This window comes from Talpa europaea (assembly GCF_964194135.1).
Source record: "Talpa europaea genome assembly, chromosome: 14".
In the NCBI taxonomy this organism is placed as follows: Eukaryota; Metazoa; Chordata; class Mammalia; order Eulipotyphla; family Talpidae; genus Talpa; species Talpa europaea.
Window position 1 is genome coordinate 19,973,257 of NC_140082.1, and position 21,732 is coordinate 19,994,988.

The 21,732-nt window shown below is 48.6% G+C and overlaps 1 protein-coding gene across 1 annotated transcript in view; it reads left to right on the top strand.

Annotated features, from left to right (window-relative positions):
• LOC311183689 (calpain-9-like) overlaps nt 1–20,687 on the top strand; it is a gene marked incomplete at both ends in the record, with an annotated part of 74,013 nt that extends 53,326 nt beyond the window's left edge. Inside the window, 11 exon segments of the mRNA XM_084253233.1 lie at nt 4,014–4,107; nt 4,111–4,211; nt 6,406–6,442; nt 7,452–7,532; nt 8,722–8,779; nt 10,420–10,484; nt 11,951–12,019; nt 12,835–12,913; nt 14,714–14,830; nt 17,881–17,939; nt 20,661–20,687. Of these exon segments, the coding sequence (XP_084109359.1) occupies nt 4,014–4,107; nt 4,111–4,211; nt 6,406–6,442; nt 7,452–7,532; nt 8,722–8,779; nt 10,420–10,484; nt 11,951–12,019; nt 12,835–12,913; nt 14,714–14,830; nt 17,881–17,939; nt 20,661–20,687 (787 nt within the window).
• Between the last annotated feature and the right edge of the window lie 1,045 nt (nt 20,688–21,732).

Below are 21,732 nucleotides of genomic sequence, written 5' to 3' on the forward strand. Positions count from 1 at the left end.
AGCAGGTTCTGCAGCAACTGATTCAAGCAACCTTGCATGATGGTTGGCTGAATCCTCAGATGCAGAACCATCAGGATAAGGAGGACTGACAATAAGTTACATTTGGATTTTCTACTGCACAGGAAGTTGATCACCCCAAGTTGTTCAAGGGTGAACTGCTTCTGGAGACAGGTGTGTGTGTGTGTGTGTGTGTTGGAGGGAGGAGGCTGTCCCAAAGAAGCAGTGGCCTTAGAGGTGTCATTCCCAATTTGGAGGGCAATAGGTAGCTGCTCACCTGAGGACAGGCAAGGCCCCCTGGCAGAACACAATCCAGCTTCCTAGGGAGGTCACAGAAAGAAAGTACTTGGTAGATCAATGTCAAACAAGCTTGTCAAACAAGTTATGATTATGACTTTTCAAAGTGTCAGCTGACAAAGAACAGAGGTCAAGTGAGTTTCCCTGCCTGTGGTGGTCTCATGAGAAGCACCTTCTTCCATTGCCTGTGCTTGGAAATGCACTTTCTGACCAATCTCAAAGCCTCTGGCACATTTCTGGGGTCCATGGTATAGTCACTGACCAGGATCTATTCCTTTCATAACGGCACACCCTGGTTCCCAGGAAGGGTGCTCCCCCACCCCAAGGCCAGTACTGCTCATGACCCACATGCTGATTTGGTTTCCTCCTAGTTCTCCTGAGTGGAGTTCTGTGGACGATGCTGAGAAAAATCGCCTGTGTCACCCTTCTCCGGACAAAGGAGAATTCTGGTACAGTTCTTACCTCTTTATTTCTATACTAACTGCAAAACAGGTATGACAAGCCCCCATGGCCTTTGGGTGTAAAGAACACCCCATTTCTTCCTATCATTTTATCGTACATTTCAGTAAATCACATACACCTGTCTCAAAACCCTTATATCCACCCAGGTTGGCAAAGGATTTAATATGTCACGTGTTTGGGACTCTCCCCATCTCCAGATTTGTTTAGAGTGTCAAGGGAATCCATGTGACCCGGGAAACAGAAGGTTCATCCTCCCAGCTCTCACCCAGCCTCCCTCCACTGAACCATCCACCATCCAAGTTTGCATTTGAATCTGCCACCCAGGGAATTGGCATGTGGGCAGCAAGCTGCTCCCTGGGTCACTACCTCCAGGCCCAACTTGGTGACAGGGACCCTTGAAGGCAGCCACCTTTGGAGCATCTCAAAATACAGATCAGTGAGAAGGAATTCTTAATCTGGCCTTTCCACAGAGCTGAAAATCTTTGGTAACGGAAAGTTGGTTAATGGCCCTTTATCTCTAGAAATATTGTCAAGTCTTGTTTCTTCCTGTGTGACACGGAAACAGTTGACTCTTCCAACTCTGCAAGACCACAAATGTCTGATTTCTGGTTCTGTTTCCTTTCATATGCTCATGCCAGTGAATTCTGGCCTGAGTCCTTCCTTTTTTTTTCATTTTATATATTTTTTACATCATTTTTCATTTTTGCACAATGTATGCATTTTCATTTTGATTTTATTCCCCATACAATTCCCACCCCCCCTTATTTTGACCCTAATTTCTCCATTCCTTTCCTCTCCACCGCTCGTAGTGTGTCTCTGGTTTGTAGTTGCTTGTTGATTTTGATTTTTACTTTATTATAATGAGTCTTTTTTTCTGGTCCCTTATTTAGGTTTTCTAAATTCCTGCTATGAGTGAGACCATGCGGTATTTTTCTTTTTCTGGCTTATTTCACTGAGCACGATACCCTTCCAGCTCCATCCATGTTGTTGCAAATTGCCTGAGTTTATCTTTTTTTGATTGCTGAGTAATATTCCATTGTGTATATGTACCACATCTTCTTGATCCAGTCATGTATTTTGGGGTATTTGTGTTGTTTCCATAGCTTAGCTATTGCAAATAGTGCTGCTATAAACATTGTGGTGCAGGTGCCCTTTTGAATTAATGTTTCTATGTCCTTTGGGTCATTAGACCGGAGCAAAACCTAGTTCCTCTCATTAGATGCATTCCAAACTCCCCAACTTTACATAACAAAGACAGTTTTTATCACTTTCAACTCTAAGAAAATCCAAGTTCCAGGAGCCACTTGTCAGGAACTGTGGATAAAGACCAAATATATGAGAAATGTATTTTGGTCACCTGAATGACAAAATATTTCTTATAAATTAAAATATCACACTCTCTTTACACTGATACTGAAACTAGCAATAGGCTCACTTCCTGTCACTCATCAAAATCAATCACTACAGCACCATTTTGGGGGGAAGAAAGTGTTTTTTAATTGTGAGGTCAACCAACAAGGAGATAGGAGCCAAGGCTCAAATCTGGAAACTAGAAATGATTTTATAGAAATGGAGGTAGAAAGGAAATAAAAGTTAGGAATATAAAATTTATGGGCTTGATTAAGTCTGATCAAATAGTTACCAATGGATCTATATATGAAAAGGCTTCCAGATTCTTGGGATGGACCCCTTGCTTCTGGGTGTGGTCTAATCTGTTCTTTTTCCTGTTTTCTTGGTTTTGTGTCAGTAATCTCTTGGTTCTGACCAGCTTGGAATATGCCTTAAGATCAATTTCTTCTGCACACGTTTGTGTCATAGGACTCATAGAAAAGTGTCACACCATGTTGCCTTCCTAAGAGCAGGTTCAAGAGATTGTCAAACATACACAACTATTCTGGGGGTCACCCATGGTTTCAATACTCCCAAGTTGATATCTGCAGTTCCTTTCCTTGGAATTCCAGAGCCATATATTCAAGGATCTACTCAGTATCTCCCTGTGAATATCTACTCACTAGCACATCCCAGGATCACATGCCTAAACCTCAAATCCTTCTCTCCCAAACTTGCTACAACACAGTCTTCTCCGTCTTTATCCATCCAACTATTCAAACCACATATCTTCTTGCCTTTCTTTCATTTCCTCACATTTAATCCTCCATAAGTCCTATAGGCTCAACCTCCAAAATATGTCTTAAACCTGATCACTGCTCACCACCTCCCGTCCTACCAGCCTGCACTGACCCACCCTCATCTGTCACCTGGACAACAGCACACACTTCATAGCTGGTGCCTCCACTTCTATCTGTGCCCTTTCTCATGGGTCAAGGGTTATGGGTCATGTTAGCACATCCACTGTTTCTCCATCTAATCAGAGTGAAAGCTGAAAGTCTTATGATGACCACCCTGGTCCACCATTATCTTTGAATATCATCCTTTACTGACTTAGCCATCTTAAGATCTTGTTCTCCACCTACCTGGACTGTCAAAAAGTCATTATGTCCCAACCCCTACACTCCAGGCCTCCACCTGAACAGTCAGAAGTTCCCTTAGCTGTTTATCTAAAATATCCCCCACACTGCACGCTCCCCCTTCACCCTACTTTGTTTTCCTTTGTAGTGCTTATATGTCCCGACCCATGGGATTTGTATGTCCCGACCCGCGGGATTCGTAGGCACGAAAAGAGAAGGGTTGAGGATGAAATGAGGGGCTTGAGACAACTTGACGCTAGCGCATACTTCTTTATTTTTCCTTTTCCTTCTCTTACTTTTCCATGTCTTACTTTTCCCTGTCTTTCTTACTTCCCTGGCCTTCTCTCTGTTCCTCTCGCAGTAACCCCTCTCTCGTGGTTCTCCTAACTCTCTTTTTCTTCTCTCCTCTCTCCCGCGTTTTCCTCTTATATCCTGGTAGCTCCTCCCATCATACCTCCCAGTCTCATTTGATTAACAGGAAAAACCTGTGGTTTCTCAGCAGGCGAAACGGTAAAGCGAAACTTAATTGATGGCACGTGTTGCGCAACACTGAGCATGCTCCGGACACTTATATAGCTCAACCTATATTTTAAGCTTTTCTTCCTTTTTATCTTTCTTAACCTTTTCTTTACCTTTTTTTTTTTTTTGGAGGGAGTCTATTTTCTTCTCCCAGGCCTGATTTCTGCCCAGTCCTCTAGGACAGAAGCAAGTGCTCAATAACTGTTGGATGAATGAGTAGGTCATGCAACGTCATCCGTCCAGAGCATGTCTCTCTCCACTTTGCTGCAGGATGGCATTTGCACACATCAAGGACCATTTTGACGAAGTTAAGATCTGCTGCCTCACTCCTGATGCCCTAGAGGAGGATGCCCTCCGCAAGTGGTAAGTGACGGTCCACCAAGGAAGCTGGGTTCGGGGCTCCACAGCTGAGGCTCCCGCGAATCCCTGGATTGGTAGTCTCCCTGCCCTTCTCTTTGTTGTCACCAAGTGTTGAGTCCAAACCAGGACATCAGTGGATCAGGCCCAGGACCCTAGAGAAGGCCCAAAACATGGAGCTAGACAGAAGCATTTCAGTGATGATTGGGAAAAGAGGATGGCAAAGGTTTGGTAGGACTTTTGATAAGAATTGCTCAAGGAACCGCCTTTGTTTTACCACTTGGGTTATCTTCCCTGACAAGTAATAGAAGACACACTCACACTAGTTTAGAAATAAAAAGAATTGGGCCTCCCTGGTGGCATAAGGGGTTAAGTCTCAGCACTATGCAGCTATCTTCAGCCTCTACAGCACGAGTTCAACCCTGGGCCAGGGAGGTGACCCACATATGGCACAGCAGACCTCTCCTGTCTCACCCACTGCTCCCCTCAGCAGTGTATTTCAGTCAGTCTGCCTGTTCTGTTCCCCACTATGCCTCTGGTGAATCCTCTCACCCCCACACCTCTGGCCTGTACCCCAATTCTTGCATGCAAAATAAATAAATCTTTCCCCAAAAAAGAAAAGAAATAAAAAGAATTTATTGTCCTACATAACTGAAAAGTCCAGAGTTGCAGAGTGGGCTTTAGGCACAGATCGATCAGTGATATGCTTGTGATAGTCTGTTCTGCCCTCTTGGCTCTCTTGACTTCTCCCTCAGGCTGTTTCACTTTACAGGGATGGGAGGGCAGCCAGCTCCCCAGCCCTCATTCACTGACCTGCTCAGCAAAAACTCCTAAGGGTCATCAAACAAAAGCCCTGAACATCCCTCTAACTTGGGATTCCTTAAGCCTGTATGCCTGGTGAATGCTGTTGACTGGACTTGCAGAAGCCGTGGTTCTTTCTCGTCAGCAACAGATAAGCAATGCAATCTTTGATTTTTAAAACTCTGCTGCTAAGTCTTTCTCCAGTCTTCTCTCAGATACTGATACACACTGAGGATGAACTGACAGTATCCATTCACACAAAAGACCCCTATGCGAGATCCGTGCAGATCGGCAAATCCTGTGGCTGAGCCCATCTTGTACCCTTCATGTTCTCTGTCCGTTAGGGGGGTGAGGTCAAAGGTAACTCTATTTTCAGTGGATGTACAATAGTGAATAATGGAAGGTGATATGAACATAAAAGATGCAGCGTATAATCTGCTGTGATGGTGAATATCATACACAGTGTACCATCTGCTTTGATTCCACAAGTATCAGTAACAGACACAAGTAGCTCAGTCACAGAAACGCCACCTTCAGCTCAATTTCCCTTGGCTTCGTCCTCACTGGAGACTCCTAAACTATAATGAAAAGCTCTGAAAGGGTTATGTTGTCGAGGCCCAGGGGGTGAGGAGGTAAAGGGGACTGTCCTGGTTTCATCTTAATGTTTGATTATTTTTTTCCCTTTGAATTTTCAATAATTTGTCTTTGGAAATGCTTCGATGTTTAATCTGTAAAACCGAATTCTTCCAGGGACTCCAGTGGTGGCGCAGGGGCAGCCGGCGAGGATTCCACATGGCACGGCTCAACAGCGTCCTCCCACGATGAGGCTGTTTGCTCCCTGCTCTGACTCTGGTGAATTCTCTTACCTCCCACACTTCTGACTGTACCCAGTGCTTGTATAAATAAATAAATAAATCTTTAAAAAAAACCTGAATTCTTCCAGATATTTTCATATTTGACAGCTAAAGCCTGCTCCTCCTCTAATCTGACTACTTCCCAAGTGCTGCGGGTTCCCCATATGTGTGGGCAGCAAAGTAAACCTGCTGTCACGGTTCTCCTGATTCCTCCACCTGTGAGCACAGAAACACACCCTCCCAGTGGGCTCAGGGGGTCACATCGATGGGGGAAGGGCCAAGGGTGAAGAATCCAGCTTCAAAAGTGATCTTGTTGGTTCCACCTCAACTTGCTCTATAAGCTTTTAAAATTTTCCCACTAATGATTAACCCTCAACGAGCTGAGTGTCTTCTTTCACAATTCAGAATGGACAAGTCCTGCTTGGAGTGATGACCACATGGTCTTCCTCCAACTTTCATGCTGAGCAAGGTCTGAGTGACGAGTGGAGAGGGAGGTCCGTGCCTGGAGGCTGCACACCCTGTGAAATGCAGTCACAGAAGAGGAAGGCTTCTATGGTACAGAACCTTCCAGCACTTCTGAACCCTGTAGCTCTGCAGCGTCTAATGGGGAAGTGAATCTATGATTATCAACATGGTTTTTGTGCCCACAGGGACATGGATGGAAATGTAGACATTGCCCTTCCTGAGGTGAGCCTTCTTGGGCTACTGTGGAGGGTGGGATTCAGCGACTGTCCTGGAAATTTCCTTCACACCATAACATCACTTAAAATTCCAAAGTTCAAGGAATGGTTACCTCGATGCGAGGAAGTACCTTGATTCTAACCTCTTGGAGAACAAAAGTGACCTCTCTTCCAACAGAACTGCCCACTCCCTCTGTTTCCTGAGAGGTTACTGATGTTTTTTAGGTGGATGGAATCTCTTTAAAAAGTATGCAATTTCAGAAAAGCAACTGATAAAACAAAAACGGGAGAAGCAAGCAGAATTTTTGACGGTGGGCTTGGGGAGCACATAAATTCTCCCTGATGTTGTCTGTTGGGAGAGAGGTCGGGGCTGCTTTTATTCTTGCCAAGGGTTGTAAGGCTTCCAAGAGATGCTGATGTGACCAGAACATCTGACACCCCCATCTCAAGCAGTGACCAGTTTTCAGGAAGGACTTTCTTCTCCTTGCTGCCCTTTCTGGGATGCAGCTTATGAGTAGACCCGAAACAAAACATCCTAAACCTTTACTGACCTTTTGCTCTGTACTAGAAAGATCCTGCCTATAAAGATTTACCACCTACCGTGACAAATGATGAAGCAGGTAATGATAGTCACGGTGGTGCAGTATGCCCTGGAAGAAGGGGAGGGTGATGGCAGCCCTGGCTGGACCAGTCCTCTGCCAGGAGTCAGGTTTCCAAAAGTCCTCTCATCCGTCAGGTGAGGAGGGCACGACCAGTCCCAGTAAGTCCTTCCAGATGTTTCTTCTAAAGAGCCCTCACAAGGAGAGGAAACTCTCATTCCCAATGCTACTTGCTGTGGCCAGTCCTGGGCACCACCCAGCACAGGCCTGTGAGGCTGCCATGGAGGTCCTGGCCTCTCCACCTGTGGGCGGTACCACCTCCTGCCCAGGGCTCGCCTTTCCTGCTTTTTCTTTGGGAAGCTAAATGTCCATTTCTCTCTTGTGGCTCCCAAGCAAGTTCCTCTGGTTCATTTTTAGCCTCAGCAGCCAACTTCGCCTGCTCGGGAGACAGAGGAGGAGCAGCGGTTCCGGGCCCTGTTTGAACAAATTGCTGGTGAGGTAGGGGTGCCCGTGCCCTTGATGCCCTGCAGGGCCGAGGGGCCTGGCCTCCCCCTCCAAGGATGAGGTGACACTTCCAGAGACAGACCCAGAGGCAGGCAGGAGCTGGCGGGGAGAAAGAGCCCTCTTCTCTTGAGAAGGGCCAAGGACGGCCTCCTCCTCACAACTCTCACTCCAGACTGCACTGATGGGGCCACAGCACCCAGCGGAACCCAGCCTGACCCAGAAACTTTATGTGGGAACTACAGAAGACTTAGGAGGGGATTCCTTTGACCTCTGCCCAGAAATTGGCACCTTCATCCTGCTCTCTCTGCTCTGCTGAAGGTGGTGTTGTCAGGACAGTTACTGTGATGCCACCAATGCATGCCCACATTTTGCCAGTTCACAGAGATGTGGCCAGTTTGGGCAGCTGCGGGTCAGGCAACCTGGAGCATCTGTGCTCTGCTTCCTGCCCTTTCCCTGCCCATTCCCACCCTCTCAGCTGCTCAGCTTGCTTGTTGGAGACCCTGGCTCTATGGGGGTCGGGGGAGTGGGGGTCTTCCCTTCCTGCCCAGGCTTCCTATGTCCTGGATACTGCTCTAGCCGTGTGCCCTTGAAAGCTCTCAGCTGGTAGTTGTAAATAATATCAGCCTACCTCTAAGACTCTGCATTTCTCTCAAGCTTCTGAGCGCAGCCGGTGCTGAGATTTAGTGGGATTTACTGGACCATCCAGGTCAATGGTTCTGAAATTCATCCCAGAGCTTCTAAAAATAATCAATGAAGCATACTCCCAGTTGTCCTGATCAAAGTGGGATAAGCCCCAGTATGGGCATTCTTGAAGTTCTCCCAGTGCTTCTGGGATAAGCCCCTGGGATAAGCCCCATTATGGGCATTTTTGAAGCTCTCCTGGTGCTTTTGCTGTGACAGAGGCTTGGAAACTCACATCCCAGTGTCCTCTGACACAGAAGCCATTTAGGGAGCTTGGGCTCAGGGCTGGGGGAAGCATGCTTGGGCTGGCCTGACTTACCTCCCTCCCTGGGTGGCTGGAAGGTCCCAGATGTGTGAGCAGGCTGTGGCCACAGTACAGGGCGCCCGGGAAAGCAACAGGGTGCTGAGGGATGGACTAACTCTCAAGTCAAATTAAGCTCATCATTGAAAGAAACTGTAAGAAGATACTGAGTCACAAAAGATATTGTCTCCACTTCAACAGGACATGGAGGTGTCAGCTGAAGAACTCAAATATGTTTTAGATGCTGTGCTGCAAAAGAGTAAGTGTTCCCACCCACCACTCCTCAGGGATCCCCAGGGCTCCCATGGAATAGTGGACACATGATGGGCACCCAGCCTGATTCTGCTCTGCTCTCCAGGCTCCCTGCTCCAGGACTGGGTTCAGGCAGACTTTAAAAATAGCTTTTGTGGTTTCTTTCCTGATTCCAAAAATGATGCAGGTTTGCAGGAGGAAATTCTTTAAAATGCAGAAAAGATGATGACAAAGATAAAAATCACTAGTCATCTCAACACCCATAAATAACTCTTGATAAAATTGTGTGTCTGCGGGCAAGTGTCCGTTTATCATATATCAGTGTGTGGACGGATGGGTGAGTGGGACATTTTCAAGGTTCATCCACGTTGTAGCATGTAATATACAGGATAATATTCACTCATGTGACATGTTTGTTGTGTGGACATGTATTTTCATGTCTCTTGGGAATATAGTTAAAAGAATTGCTCAAATTCAGAAGTAATTTTATAGCGAATCTTTTTTTTAAATTTTTTTTTGAGAGGCATGTATTTTTATTTGTTTGTTTGTTTGTTTATACAAGCACTGGGTACAGTCAGAAGCACGGGAGGGTGAGAGAATTCACCAGAGCCAGAGCGGGGAGCAGAGCAGGCAGAAGGACCGAAGTACACTGCTGAGGGGAGCAGCGGGCGGCAGGAAAGGTCTGTGCGCCATGTGGGACCCTCCTCCGGTGGCAGGGGAGCAGCCGGGGACCCAGCCAGCGCTGCAGAGGCCTCGGGCAGCTTGGCAACCCAGCACTCAACCGCTGCACCACCGGGGAGGCCCCATTTTATAGCAAATCTTTTAAGGAACTGCCTGACCATTTTCCAAAGCATTTCTTTTTCATTTCCATTAGCAGTGTATGAATGCTCAAATTTCTCCAATAATTTTAACCCTGCTTTGTAGAATGAATTTTTATGAACATTTCCCCCACATCATTAAATATGCTTAAAAATTCGTAAAGATTGGGTAATAATCCGTCATAGAAACATAACCCAACTTATTGTTGAGACCCTTCCATTGGTCCTTTCTAGAACTTCTAACTTTTTCCATTATAACCTAATAATAAAAGTCTTCATTTACAATTCGTTGCTTAGAAATCATAAAGAGAGGGCCTCCCTAGTGGCTCAGGCAGATGAATGCCCCACTGTGAAGCTCTCCACAGCCTCTGCAGTGCGGGTTTGATCCCAGCTGGCCAGTGAGGGTCCCACATGGCACAGCAGACCTCTCCTGTCTCGCCTGCTGCTCCCCTCAGCAATGTGTTTCGTCAGTCTGCCTGTTCTGCTCCCCGCTCTATCTCTGGTGAATCCTCTAACCCTCCCACGCATCTGGCCTGTACCCCAGTTCTTCTATAAATAAAAATCTTAAAAAAAAAGGGGGGGGGAGGTTTAATTTTTTTTTAAAAAAGACTTCATAGAGAATAATTGGATAGAAGAATATTTCCATTTTTAAGGCATTATTCATGTTCTATAAATTTTCCTTCCCAAGGGCCATGTCAGCTTCTGCTTTCCTCAGTATCCTAAGTGACTGACAAGGAAAACACCCTAGCCAGCCACACTGTGAGACTCTCAGCAGCTGGGAACAGTCTTATCAGATTTCAAATAATTCTACTTTCATGTGTGATTTCAGAAAAGGACATTCAGTTTAAGAAGCTAAATCTGATTTCATGCAAAAACATCTTTTCTCTAATGGACGTATCCTTCCAAATATGTGGGCAAAAATAGATGTTAAGTGTTTTTGTCTGCAGACCTCCCTAGGACATGGCACCTGTAACCTGCAGGCTAGTCTTCACAAACAGTAGCCAAAGACTGGGAGACCCCTGGAACTAGAAATGGAACAGAACCCAGAGGCACAGACTCTCTGTGAGGGATTGTTTTTGAAGATGTTACCAGAGCCAGGGTCCAGCTATGTGCAGCTCGAAGGCCAAAGCTCAAGAGACGAGAGCTGGTGGAAGGAAATCAGGTTTAATCAGGAGCCAGCGACCTGAAGAGGTGATGGGCTATTTTCTCAAAGGCCATCTCTGAGCTCTAAAGGTGCAGGGGCTGTGGGGCACGTGGATGAGCATGTGCTACCTGTTCTCTTGACTCATGGCCATTAGGTAATGAGGTTGGCATCATTCATCCAGGGTAGGTGCTATGGAATTCGCCACCTCGGTCCCAACTCCTGTTTTCCTTAAGTCAATTCAGGGTTGGTGATGCCTACAAAAGTTCTCCATCTCACTCTCAGCTGTGTTTTTCTTCAGGACCAGAGCAAGGACAAGGAACTTTTAGTAACCGTTGTTGCCTGTGACAACACCTCATTCTGGAGTTACTCCTGCTCCTCACCTCACCACTTGCTCCTCCTTCTTGAGGGGAGATGAGCAAGGCCTTTCTCTTGGACCTGCTTCCCACCAGGAGCAGGGGCAGAGATTTGGGGCCCAAATATGAGATAGAACTGATTGTCACAGGGTTGTAAGCCCAATGCTTCATACCATTGAGTGACAATTATTTGGAAGTTTTAATGTCCCCAGCCTGTGGGAGACAAAGGGAACTAAGCAGTTCAGGGCACAAGGGACCAATATGAAAAGAAGCTGAAAAGTAGGTGAGGGGCAAAGAAATATGGACTTGGCTGAAGGTTGTTGGCTCGTCACGGGGCACTTCATAATGATGAATGAAGAAGCTTCTCATCAGATACTTGCAGTTTTGAATTTCCATTGGTGCTGCCTCCTCCCCTGGAGAACCCCTTCTCTCTCTGCATCTCAGTTCCCAGCTGGCCCTGGAGCTCAGCCCAAGGTTGTTTGCATTTGCTGCATCTGTAAGGACCAGCCTCGAAGAGAAGAGTTTAGATAAGTTTGTTTTTCTTTTGTGCTCTTTAGGGTCTTAAATCAATTTAACTTTCTGACTCACTTCCAAAAGGACTTGAGAATCTTATCGCCACTTTGGGGTCCCATCCCAGGAAATGAAGAGGGGTGTGTTGGGGGGGTTTCATGGGTGTTTCATCTTCAGGTATACTCCCTGTCTGACCCCTACCTTCTGCCTTCTTCAGAGATTCCTGGTTTAACAATTGAACCATCTCCCTAGAAGGCCGAATCCATGTCACCCATGCCCGTCACACTGCCTGGCTCTGATTTCTCAGGTTGAAACATACTTGCTTCTTCTTCCTTAACTCCCTCCTGACACAGACCAGTGGCAACGGGAAGCTGGAGTTTGATGAATTCAAAGTGTTCTGGGACAAACTGAAGAAGTGGATGGTACGTAACCCTACCGTGCATGGCGCCAAGGGGATTGTACAGACCTAGAGCAGAAGGGGGATTTTAAAGAACATGGTGATGCAGGGAGGAGGGTTAATTTTCAGAAAAGGCACAGGAGAACAAATCATGATTGTAAGGACAGGAATGGGCAGGTTTTCTGATCCCATGCAGACCTGGTAAAGGAGGAGTCAGAGTCCTCAGTGGTTTTTGCAGGTCTTTTATTGGGGTTCACCAGGCATAAGGCAGGCAGGGGTGCTGGGGGGCTGGGAGGCTGGCAGTCCTCACAGCCCCCAGCAAATCCTCACTCTATCTGGGCTCTCTGGCGTTCTCTGTTTCTGCTGCTTCTTCTCTGCTTCTCTCTCGTCTTCTCTTTCGGCTTCTGCTGCTTCTCGGCTTCTGCTGCTGCTGCTGGCGGCCCCATGACGCCGCCCTTAAAAGCACAGTCTTAGCCCAGGTGAATCCCATCTACCTATGCCCACACCCTATTCCAGGTGTCTACCATCAGGCATGCATTCAGGACCTCAAGGATCCATCATCTATCCTGATGGCAGGAGGGCAGAAAAGCCTGACATTTTTCCTCACTCTACAATGATGAAATTCCAGGAGGGTTTGTGATACTTCTGGAGGCACCATGGTGCTTCCACCCCGAGTGAAAGCCAAAGGAAGCAACCTCTTTGCAGGGCCCAACACAGCCCATGCCTCTTTGGGCCCTGGTGAGGACTCTGCCCTCCACACTGGCCGCCCCCCACTACTGCCCGGGCAGGTGTCCCCTCCCCGGGACCCTCCTCCTCCATGCCTCTGCTCTCCTCCCCCAGAACCTTTTCTGTCAATTCGACGCTGACAAATCCGGCCCCATGTCCTCCTACGAGCTGCGGATCGCCCTGAAAGCCGCAGGTAACAAAAGCCCGGGGCCGGGTGCAGGCTGCCTGTGTGTCAGGTGCTGCCTGCAGACACCGCTTGCTTTGCTCTGGACTCCAGGAGGCGGCGGGTTTTTGACCTGAGCAGATGCCTCTTAAGGGCAGAGCCAGACGTCAGACCCAGAACTCGCTCAATCACTTCAGGGCCCGCATTTTAAATCACTGTGCAATGTTGGCAGGATTTTTAAAAATATATCCACAGAAGATGAACTTAGTGTGACCCTCAGAGGCCTCTGAGCCTCGGCTAAGTTTTCTGCCCAAGCAGAGTTCCATGGGACCCTTCGGCGCCAAGCCACAGTGCTGCCAGGCCTCTGATCTGCTTTCAGAGGGTGAGTGTGACCGACAGACAGGGCACGCCTGGGCTGTGGTTTGCAGGCAGCGGGCCGCTCACAGACTCACACACTCACAGACTCTGCCGTCGGCGGCCCTTCCCCCGGCTTGCTCACCAGCAGACTGAATCCTAACCGGATGGTTTATACATAGTTCGTCCACTGCTCCCGGCAGGAAGGATGGGTTTGGGGTGCCTCTGGCTATGCCACGACCATGGCAGGCTGAGCCTCTGGGGCTCCACTGTCCTTTGCACCCCACAGGCCCCACCAGGCTGTGTGGTGCTTCTCACAGAGCATGTTTCAGGGAAATGGCCCCTGGCCTCTGCCAACACCTGTGCTCTCGTTCCCTCCCAGGTAACCAAGCACCTGGAAAGTTCATCAGCTTTTGGCTCTACAGGGACAGAATTTACAAAATCAGGACCATTTGGGTCCCATGTGAGGGAGAAGACAAGAGATGACTTTCAAGTGTGAGAAACAGTTGAGATGAGCCTGGTTTTCTTAGGGGTTGGTGACCTCTTTCCAGAGGAAGAAACCCAAGTAGGGACACAGAATTTGCCTTCCAAGAGGGATGTGACCAAGTCTTTCCCATTCTCATTTGGGGAGAAAATGGGGTCGCCCTCCCCACCTTGTCCCCAGCGAGTGCAGCTGCAGCACTCTGGGCACCCACCCTGCAGGCTCCCAAAACTACTCAGGGGTGGGTCTTCTCTGTGTGGAGCTGGACTGAGCAGACAGGGAGACCCTGGCTGCACTTCTAGGCAGTACTTTGACCATTTCCTGGCCAGGGAGTATGTAGGTTAAAATAAAATAGAAGGGGGGAAAAATCATTTCTAAGGAATTTGGTTAGAAATCAAAGCATTTAACTATTGGCTCTAGAAGGAATTTTACTTGGGGAAACCCCTTATTCCACCAATGAGGAAACCCAAGCAAAGCCCACCCCCCACGGGCCTGAGCAGCGCCCACCTTGCATGCAGGCCTGTGACCCGCCTGGTGTTCTCCCTCCCCCAGAAATGTGTGTGAATGAAGCCAGCACCTTGTCATTCACTCTGGGCAGCGGCATCTCCTTTGAGAAACAGGTTTCTAGAGCCCCCAACAGCTTTGGGTCCAAATGCCACTGAGAAATGTTCACTTACTATGGGTTTTGTGGCTGGAACCCCCAGATGCCCAGCAGGAGCAGCTGGAGGTGAGCTCAGGCAGGGAACTACAGGGAGGCTGGGGGAGAACGTGAGTGGGTCTCATCGACAGCAAGACCCAATTTCATTGAAGTCCGGGCACAGCCGCCTCCCTCCTGGACACAGTCCACCTGCTGCATTCAAACCCAGGACAGCAGCCTCCACTGGACAGGGGGACCCCTTTTGTTAGTTCACCCCTAGGCAGACTGGGCACTTCCTGGAGGTGAACCCCTTGGGGCTCAGCCACAGTGGCCTGTGTCTTCACACACTTCCCCGCAGGCTTCCAGCTGAGCAACCACCTCCTGCAGCTGATGGTCCTCAGGTACGCAGACGAGGAGCTCCAGCTGGGCTTCGACGACTTCCTCAACTGCCTGGTGCGGCTGGAGAATGCCGGCCGTGAGTATCCAGTGGGGCTGCCGGACCCTGACCACGGGACACTGTCCACCTTCAGTCACCTTCTGGGAGCATGAAGGTGGCAACCCGACAACAATTACAGCAAAGACGGGCCCCAGGGCTGTGGGCTCATCTATGTGACTGTAGGGTAAGGTAAAAGGTATCAGGCTTTTCTGCCCTCCCGCCATCAGGATAGATGACGGAACCCTGCGGTCCTGAGTGCATGCCTGATGGCGGGCACCTGGAGTAGGGTGTGGGCATGCGTAGGTGGGTCCACCTGAGCTAAGAGACGGGTTTATAAGGGTGGTGCCGCAGAGCGCGGTGTGGTGGTAGTGCGGTGTCGAGGGTGGAGGAGTGGAGTGTACGGAGGAGCGCGGCGACTACAAACCACGGCAAAGAGCATGTGGCTGCTAGAAACGCTCATAAACTTACCCGGAATGGGTTGGTTGCTTTACACAGGCGGACTCCAGAGGCCTGGCATTATTTGTCACAAACCCACGTGTGATTTTTCAGTCCCAGTCCATCAGGCCTCTCCCTGCCAGCAGCACTGGCGAGCTCCAAATCGTGGTCCTCTCTTCCCCGACGATGATTCTTGCTGTCTCAGGGGTAATTGGCTGGTGCTCTCGGGCGTCCCCTCCATGCGAGGTCTTGTCCTGTAGCTCCCAGAACTTGTCCGTCTCCTGTGCCACCATGAAGCCTCCAGCGTCGTCACAGGCAAACAGTCTGTTACTCCTTAGTCCTTCCATGTCTTCAGAAGGCTCCATACCCGTCTGCATGATCATCTTGCCGACTTATGCCCATTGTAAGGCCTGGACTGGCCACAGTGCAGGTTTTCTGATCCAGCAGACTGGGTTAAGGAGGAGTCACAGTCCTCAGTGGTTTTGCAGGTCTTTTATTGGGATTACCAGGTACACAGGAGGCAGGGGTACTGGGGGACCAGGAGGCTGGCAGTCCTCCCAGCCCCCAGCACATCCTCACTCTATCTGGGCTCTCCGGTGATCTCTGCTGCTGCTTCTCTGCTTCTCTCTCGGCTTCTCTTTTGGCTTCTGTTCTTCTCGGCTTCTATTCGTTCTTGGCTTCTGCTGGTGTCCCCATGATGCCGCCCTTAAAAGCACAGTCTTAGCCCAGGTGAATCCCATGTACCTATGCCCACACCCTACTCCAGGTGCCCGCCATCAGGCATGCATTCAGGACCGCAAGGATCCTTCATCTATCCTGATAGCGGGAGGGCAGAAAAGCCTGACTTTTTTCCTTACCCTACAGTCCACCCCGTCAGGGTTTTCTGCCATATAGTCTTTATATGTACAATTTTCTTAGCAAACATAAATAATGCAGCCATGGCCCACAAAAGCAAATACATCACAATATAACAACAAAATACAACAGAACACAAATAAATCCAGGCAGGGCACCAACCTAGTGCAAAAGACAATTATTGGTACCAGCAGATGAGCCACCAAATCTGCTGCTGAAGGCACTGCTCATATGAGGGAGGGGAACCACTCATGGCAACTACTGTAACATACCAGAAGCCGTCAGGCTTCCTGAACTTCTCTGGCTATAGCCTCGGCTACAAGCCACACACAGCATCCACCACCAGGATACACTCACTCCTGGATTGGGGATTCTCTACTCTTTGGGGGTAATCACCCAACACTCAGGGTTTCTGTCTGTAGTAGCTCCAACAGTCGGCTTTCACAGCCACCAATGCGACTCGCCGCAGACCCCTGCATTCAGGCCAACCAACTGCACAAGCACATGGGTCGGGGATCCTTGGATACCGCAAGCCACGTTCCCCACCCGTCCCCCAAGGACAGGTTCCTCAGCTCCTCACCTCACTCGACAACGAGCAGGGCATCACCCACAGGTGATTTTACGAGACTCACAGGGCTTCAGCATACTCAGGCTGCTTAACAGCCACTCACGGCTTCTCAACTTAGCATCAGCACCAGCTTTTGCCTTCTCAGTTGGCTTTTCTCCTTGCCTGGCTGCTGGGCAGGCACAGGCTGCTTTTGGCCATCAAGGCCCACTGGCCACCCCCAGATTCCCAAAAAAACATAAACTGCTAAGGTCCTCCACCTTCTGGCAGGACTATCAGTCCAGGTTCATTAGTCCAAGTCCATTAGTCCAAGTCTGTTGGCTAAAGATCACACGTGGGTTTGTGACAAATAATGCCAGGCCTCTGGAGTCCACCTGTGTAAAGCAACCAACCCATTCTGGATAGGTTTATGAGCGGTTCTAGCAGCCACATGCTCTTCGCCGTTGTTTGTAGTCGCTGTCCTCCTCCGTACACTCCACTCCTCCACCCTCGACACCGTACTACCACCACACCGCACTCTGCTGACCACCCTTATAAACCCGTCTCTTAGCTCAGGTGGACCCACCTATGCATGCCCACACCCTACTCCAGGTGCCCGCCATCAGGCATGCGCTCAGGACCGCAGGATTCTGTCATCCATCCTAACGGCGGGAGGGCAGAAAAGCCTGATACCTTTTACAGTGATGTATATGGCGAGCTGAGGGGCCGTCATGTGTAAGTCTTCTCTGCACAGCATTTGTTACAATAATCACGCTCTCCACATCCCAGCCCCTTTGTGTAGGATGACAGGGTGGGGGTGAGGTTGGGTTTCTGACTCATATCTGAGGAACTGTCCAATTTCTGGTCAAATCCTGTCATAGCACAGAGAATCAGAAGAGTCTCTCCCCCTCTCTCTTCCTCACTCCATTTTCCCACCTTTCTGTATTATAAATCCCGGACACCTGCCCTGTTATCTCAAACAGAATTTGTGACCCCTGGAAGAGAGAGAGATTATGTGTGACTGGTCTTTAGAGTTTGCAGCCTCTGGTCATTCATACCTACTCTGCCCCTCAAGACAGGGCTGTGACAGAGTTGAAGCGGAATGAAGAACGCCCAGGTCCACAGCTCTAGACTCCTGTACACCCCCAGAGGAGCTGCCCAGCCTCGAAGGAGGGCCCCTTGGTGCTGGGGAGAGAATGAAACTTGTTGCAGGAGTTACCCCAGCAATGACCGCTCTCTCATTCTCTCCCCTCAGGGGTGTTCCAGGCTCTCAGCACAAAAAACAAGGAGTTCTTTCATCTGAACATCAGTGAGGTATGGCCAAGTCAGACCTTTGGCTCAGGGATGCAGCCAGGGGTGGGCAGACAACCTATGCTCCATACACATTTGCTGATTACACGATTGTCATGGGGGCTGACATTTAACCATGAGGGTAATTAACCATAATAAAATTGTTAATGTTTTTGAGGTACTGTTCACTTAACAGTCGATGTAATCTTTACAACAGTCCTGTGAGCTAAGGTCTAATGCTATACGGATTTTGCAGAGGTGGAAATTGAGGCATGTAGAGATTTATCACCCGGAACAGAGTGAGCAAACTCTGCCTTCTTGTCTTTCTGCCAAATCAGCTCCTCGGCCTGCCTGCCTTCTAGCTCCAATTTGGTTGCTGCCCCCTGCTTGCTCACATCATCTGTGGGTTGCGTGATTCTTGGGTATGTGCCCATGTACACAAACACACACACCTCTACCTGAAAAACCCAGATAAATATTCAGTATTTTCCAGTTACAAGGACACAGCAGAGGGAGATGACAGAGGGAGTGTGTGGTTCAGAGTTTCAGGGGCCTGGAAGATACGTCCTGGTGGGGCTCACCTTTTCCCTGCTGCCCAGAATGTGGTCTGCAAATGGCATATGGGCATATGGGGAGCTGGTTGGAAATGCAGAGCAACAACATAGTGATTACAGTCAACAGTGCCCTGTTCTACACCTCCAAGCTGCTAAAAGACTAGGTCTTAATTGTTCTTGCACAAAAAATAAATGACAATTCTGTGATGCGTAAGGGAACCAGGACCACAGTGGCCACTATACTGTAGTATGAAAATGGGTGGAACCAACAAGTTGTCGCTTTCAGCATACACAGTGTTGCATGTCAATTACATCTCAATAAAATAAGTGAATAAAATAAAACAAACACTGCAGAGGAGATATGAAGTCCCAGACCTGTTCCATCAGGTCTTGTTTTAGCTGGGTCCCCAGTGACTCTGAAATGTCCTGCAGTTTGAGGATGCTGGTGAGACAAGCTCCTCCCAAAAGTAGAGTAGACACTGTGGGGTGATTCATGGTTCCCATGGTGTTTGCGTCCCACTTTTTCCTTCTCTCCCTGTCTCTCTGCTCAGCTCTGCTCTCCCTAACAGCCTGCACCCCTCCCCCATGTCTCAGGTGTTTCTCTGTCCACCTGACTTCCCTCCTACCTTCCCAAATTCAGTAGCAGCTTTGGACTTGGGTACCACTTTATCGACTTGTCCCAGTGAAAGGTTGTTGACATTATGTAGTAGATGGGGGATGGACCCTCTCCTTTTGCTGATTTTGTTCACTCCATCTGCTCTGTTCCTCAGTTTCTTTCTTCATTTGTAGAAAGAGATCTAGGTCTTAACCTCATACCAAAACTTTGGTTATCAATATCATGTGCAATTTGGCAGTTTATTATATTGACTCATCACTACTTTTCTTACATGTGTGTCTCAGATCCCTGACTACATTATAATTTCAATGAGAACAGAACCTGGTCATTTTTCATTTCTAGTATTCACTTCTACCTTTAGCATGTGCCACCATGCAGTGAATGTAGCTCTCTGATTGATAACTGTGAAAAATAACACCTCAGTATTTTTTTTAAAAAAAGGACACACTCAAACTAATTCCTTATGAGAACACGAGTGACCGTAGACCCACTTTTATTTCTCATTGACTTCAAAGTTTACCACTAACAGGCACGAAGGGAGCGTGACAGTCGCTCCCTGTCCATGCGGCAACAGGGGGAAGGGGAGGGTTGTCTTTCAACAGCAACGTGTCCCTCAAAGACCCAAGAGCAGAGAGGAAGCTTTCCATTGTTTCAGGTTCAAGGTGCCACTTCCAACCCAACGTCCGCTGGCGTGAGGACTGCTGAATGCTTTGTCCCTGTCCCCCTGGCCTCAACACACCAAAGTCCTCTGGCAGGTTCTTGCCCTCATCCCATAGTTATTTACCGACATAACTGGAAAAATATTTGCATCCCCTCTTTTTATGCTACGCTTGCTCGACTCTGATTGTCCATCTGCATCACAAGAGGCGATTTTAAAACCCAGTGCCCTGGCCATGCCCCAGTCCAATAAATCCAAATACCTAGAGATAGGCCCCAAGCATTGCTATTTTTTTAATTCCCCTGTGAGTCCAGAGTGCAGCAAAGCCATTGTCCTGAATGCAGCCTCCCCTCCACCTTGCAAACAGCCAGTCCCAGCCTGAGTTGGCCTCACCTGCAGCTTTTCTGCCAAAGAATCCACCAGCTTTCCAGAGGGCAGAGAGGAGAGAAAACCTATTATGCTCTTGCAGCCCCCATGCTGTATTCAGAATGCTGGTGGGAAGAAGGAGGCGGGATGGGTCCCAGGACATAGATGAGGAGGAACTCTGTGCCACTTCAGAGGCTTGCTTCCCTTTCTGCAGCCCCTCCATAATGGAACATCACCTCTCTCCTCCAGCTGGGCACTCCTCCTTAAAGCAGAAAAGGCAACTTATTCTGCTGCCCATGGTGCCTCAGGCACTGTCTGCTTTGGTGGGGAGAAAGCAGGCTTGCTCTCTCTCACCATCCATGCTGGACTTGACTTCACCCAGCAAAACTTAAAGTGCTGAGGTGTCCAGTTGAGTTAGAAGTCCATGTTTGCGGGCAAAAAGATCAGATGTAGGTGCTCCTGTGACATAAACTGGTAGAGAAGTGAAAGAAAAACCAACCAAGAATAACCAGCCCTTCTCTCTCTCTCTCCCTTGATCCCTCACTTCCCAGTTCATCAACTTGACAGTGAATATTTGAAGCCTCCCTGGCAGGGGTGCAGCCACTCCAGCTGAGCCTCGACTTGGATCATGACCTTCAGAATGTCTCCTGGCGTTGAGTCATCGTGCCCAGGGCTCTCTCCTTTTCCCTTGCCCAATCTTCTCCTCCCCACCCCTCACCCAACACCACCCGGACCTCAGAAGCATGAAATGGACTCCGCTATGCTCTCTGATTTTATGCTACTTCATTGCAAAATAACTGCCCCAGGTGGCTGGTGACACCTGTGCCTTCCGTCCATTTTCAAGCATCGCTAGCAATTCCCTTTACATGCCTGCCTCTTCTCACTATTCGTCATTCAAAGTGCAGCTCTGTACGCAGAACCCTGGCTTTGGTGTAACTGCAATCACTGTTCTCATGCATCCTGTAAGGACATGGTTTTATAAATGTATGTGGCCTGAAGTGAGAAGGAAAGGCAGGTGGTCATAATTAGGCATTTTCAGCATCAGGTGTATGTTTCCCTCCTGAGGCAAACATCAGAGAATTCTGGATGCTTTCTTAATAGGAGGAGGATCAAAACAAGGGGCGTGGGAATTGTAATGGGACTATAACCCAGATGAAAATGCATACATTGTGCAAAAATGAAAAATGATATTAAAAATATATAAAATAAAATAAAAATGCTCAAAAAAAGAAAAGAGTACAACAACATGAAAATCTCACCCTCCTCTTCTGAGAACTGGTAAATTAGACAGTCTCTGGCCAGTCCAGAAGCTCTTTGTGTCCAAAACTGGTGGGTAAAAAGAGCCAAGTACAATGTTATTCCTCCTCAAGAAGTCCAGATTCATATCAGACTTGATCTCCTTCATCTCCACCATCATGGGGAAGAACAGGGCGGAGAAGCTTTGCTCTAGCTCCCTGGCACAGGAAAATCCCCCTGAGTTAGAGTAGTGGAAGTAACATAAGATATGGCTCAATATATATATTAGGTCTTGGGCCTCCCTGGTGGCGCAAGGGATTAAGAGGCAACCTATGAAGCAACTGCAGCCACTGCAGGACGCGTTCTATTCCCTGCCCGGGAGGTACC